Genomic DNA, 3996 nt, shown 5'->3' with positions numbered 1-3996 from the left:
CACACACTAACTCAGCAGGGAGTTTTGTGATAATGCGACAGGAATGATTTCAGTGATAATGCAGCAGGGGTTTAGTGTTTCTAATGGGATCCAGCCCGCATATCAGATAGATAGATAGATAGATAGATAGATAGAGATAGATAGATACTTTATTGATCCCCTCGGGGGAAATTCAAGTATCAGGCTATTTAGGTCCATTTATCTGATATCACCAGCACCACGCCACGCCACCCCATGGACGGGAAGCAGGAGGAACACAGTGCACTGATTTAAATGTCTCTGTTGTTGCTCCCAGTGCGCGGAAAAAAACCAAACAAACTGAAAACGAAAGTTCACGGTCATTACCGGGTCTTAGTTTTACCGTGCGCGTGGCGGCTCGGCAGGGAAACTTCAAAAGGAGCAGAAGGACCGGCCTTCAGCGGCATGACGTCAGGGGCAGGAAAGGCGACATGGAGGAGGGGGCGGAGGGGGCGGAGGGGCGGTGTGAGGAGGTGGGGGGAGTTCTCAATGGGCTGAGGGTTTGTGAACGACGCCGAAAAGACTAGCCAACGCCAAAGCACTTTCGTGCCTTTCGGCTGCGTGTGGATTAACTTTTGAGGTTTTACTCGCGCTGATTTCGACCATCGCGCTGCTTTGGCGGAGTTGAGCCGCAACAACAAGAAGTGCAGCGTCCTGGAAAAGCCACAAACTCCACAGCTGGTTTTCCAAGAGTTGGGAAAATATCGGCATTGTTTTTCCCGTATTCCCAACGGAACCGCGAGACGAGAGGACGAAAACTCTCCGCGTGCAAATTGTGGTCGATGTTGGAGAGTCTCGAGACTTCGGGAAGGTTCGGTACAGTCGCGCTTTTGTTCCGTCTCGAGGCTCCTTGATTTGTAGGGAAAGTAGGAGACTTGTAGCCGCGGCCAATGCCTGCTCATATTTCCTGAACTTAGCTGTGTGTGTTATCTATAGTTGGCTGCAGCTGTCTCGTAGACTAGTCGAAGTAAAGTAGGCCTGAGACTCGCTCTCCTGAATCTTTATTTTGATTGGAGTATTTTTGACACCGACATTTTGACTGTTTTGAATCTCGGAGCGCATTCCTGAAGTATGGATAGTGTGTTTGTTGGCGTCGGCGGAGCAGCGGGGACGGCGGGGAGAGGCTGAGTTTTCGACTGAACCCTTTTGGACAACAAAGGATGTCCGGACCTGGAGCTAGACTGATCGACACCGAGGGCTCGGTTCTTAATCCACGCAACAAATGGACGAGCAAACGGAGCGCGCGGGGAAGCCCACGGTGACCTGTCCCACTAGAGCCGTTCGCATTTCGAGGCGTTTTGAGTTTTAGTGTTGCCCGCGGGCTTGGCCTGCGAAGCCATTGAGGAGAGAAGACAACCCATCGGGTGGAGGGGCGCTGTATTTATATGCTAATCTGCACTCCCCCCGCTCCTCGCCGCTGTGTGCTACGGAGGGGGTACGGAGAGGGCTGATCTGAGATGTGGCTCCTGCATCTGCTCGCGCTCTTGGCGCTGTGCGCGGGGGGCCGGTCGGCGGCATCAGATTGTAAATCGTATGACGAGCGCGCGAGGAACCCGGGGAAGAGCTCGAGCTCGAGCTCGGTACCGGCGACCTCCGCCGACCGGAAGGTGGTGTGCAGCAGCATGGACCTGCGCGAGGTGCTCCCGCCAGACAGCTTCCCCAACCGCACCGTCACCCTGTGAGTATCCGTCTAGCCTCCTTACCTCTCTCCCTCTCCCTCTCCCTCTGCCTCTCGCACGCACGCAGGCACGCACGCACGCACGCACGCACGCATACTTTGGTACGCAGACTCCAGACCCCCGCTCACACTTGGCCATGGCCGAGCAGACCGTGTGTGTGTGTGTGTGTGTGTGTGTGTGTGATCCTGTGTGGGTTCCCCCTACACTACGACACCCATAATTATTTGAGCAGCTGTTTTGCCAACACAACACTGTATCTGCTGAAACAATGTGCCATTGTGTGGGCTGCTAAAACTGCTCCAGTTGTGGGTTGTCCTCGGCAACCTGAGCCCCACTGGGAAAAACATCTGCCTCCATCATATGCCTGCCTACACACACACACACACACACACACACACACACAGGCCTCCATCATATGCCCTCACCACACACACACACACACACACACACACACAGGCCTCCATCATATACACACACACACACACACACAAACACACACACACACGCCTCCATCATATGCCTACACACACACGCCTCCATCATATGCCTACACACACACACACCCACCCCCACACACACACACACACTCCCATATACTGCATGCCAGTGTGTGCAGAAACAACATCTGCCTCTATCATATGCCTACACACACACACACACACACACACACACCTCCATCATATGGCCTCACCACTACAGTCACACACACCCAGATCAGAGTTGCCCCCCCCCCACACACTCAATTTCCAGATCAGCATAACCCCCCCCCCATACACACACACACACACACTCAATTTCCAGATCAGAATTACCCCCCCCCACACACACACACACTCCTGTATGTGCAGTATGTCTTAGTGCTGCCACTAACGACTCATTTTCTAACGATTAATCTTTCGACTAATTTTTCGATTAGTCGACTAATCTAAACAACTATTTTTCTTTAGAAAAAATCAAGTTTTCGTAATTTTGTTGTGCCCATTTTATTTTTAACTCAACTGAAGGGCCAAAACATGACATATAGCCATAGATATCATATCATATCAATATCAGCCTACTTTTGTAGAGTTAATAACAGAATGAATAGCATTACAGCCGTTAGAGACGGGAGACCAAAAATAAATAGGGGGTCAAAAGCAAAACGATTAGTCGACTAAAAAAAATGGCATCGACTAATTTTCATAATCGATTAGTTCGATTATGTCGATTAATCGCGGCAGCACTAGTATGTCTCCTGTAGCACACTCCCATATGAAGCTCTAAGACATTAAGAGACAATTGCACACACACACACACACACACACACACTCCCATATGAAGCTCTAAGACATTAAGAGACAATTGCACCTATAGGCCAGAGGCAAATAAAGCCCACACACACACACACACACACACATGCCCCCCATATGATGCTAGCAATGTGCCATAGCAGAGATGCAAATAGAATATGGACAGCAAATAGAATTCTATGTACAGGTGCTCTAAGCCATGTTGGGTAACGTCTTGTGTTGACTTTCTAACCAATCAGAGAGGTAGCTCAGTCCTCCCTCCTGTGCAATTGAAACTCTCCTGAACGTGCACCTCGTTTCTGATTGGCTGGAACAGTTTGCTATGCTTCCTTGTCCAGGCTGCACCAGGCTGTTTTTGTTGCTGTTTTTAAGAGACTGGGCTGCCTAGAGACTGCATTTACACACACACACACACACACACACACACACACACACACACACACACACACACACACACACACACACACACACACACACACACACACACACACACACACACGTTTTTAGAGACTGGGCTGGCTAGAGACTGCATTTACGCACACACACCTACACACACACACACACACACACACACGGTTTTAGAGACTAGGCTGCCTAGAGACCGCATTGTTTTTTGTTTTTACAGTGTATTCAGGGGACAGACCAGCTAGTGGACTGTGCTACAGTATGGTCTATCTATGCAAATAGGCCACCTGTGCCATGTAGTCATGTGTGTGTGTGTATGTATAGAGACAGTGAGCTTGCACTGGTGTGTGTGTGTGTGTGTGTGTGTGTGTGTGTGTGTGTGTGTGTGTGTGTGTGTGTGTGTGTGTGTGTGTGTGTGTGTGTGTGTGTGTGTGTGTGTGTGTGTGTGTGTGTGTGTGTGTGTGTGTGTGTGTGTGTGTGTGTGTGTGTGTGTGTGTGTGTGTGTAAATCTCTGTCCTGGGCATCTCCGTGCTCATGTGGCTGAAGCAGATGACTGCATATACGTATATATACACACACACACACCTGCCTCACACACTCTCCCT

General features: G+C 50.2%; 1 protein-coding gene across 2 annotated transcripts in view; it reads left to right on the top strand.

Moving 5' to 3' along the window:
• The first annotated feature begins 502 nt into the window (after nt 1-502).
• The window catches only part of adgra3 (adhesion G protein-coupled receptor A3), a 41044-nt gene continuing 37550 nt past the window's right edge, over nt 503-3996 (top strand). For both annotated transcript variants that reach the window (XM_062516255.1, XM_062516256.1), the window contains exon 1: nt 503-1696. In XM_062516255.1, coding sequence (XP_062372239.1) covers nt 1476-1696 — 221 coding nt within the window. In that variant the 5' untranslated portion in view covers nt 503-1475. The remainder of the gene's footprint in view (nt 1697-3996) is intronic.

Source organism: Sardina pilchardus, chromosome 16 (assembly GCF_963854185.1).
Source record: "Sardina pilchardus chromosome 16, fSarPil1.1, whole genome shotgun sequence".
Taxonomy (NCBI): Eukaryota; Metazoa; Chordata; class Actinopteri; order Clupeiformes; family Clupeidae; genus Sardina; species Sardina pilchardus.
Note: the sequence above shows the minus strand (reverse complement) of the source record. Positions and strands in the feature narration are given on the sequence as shown.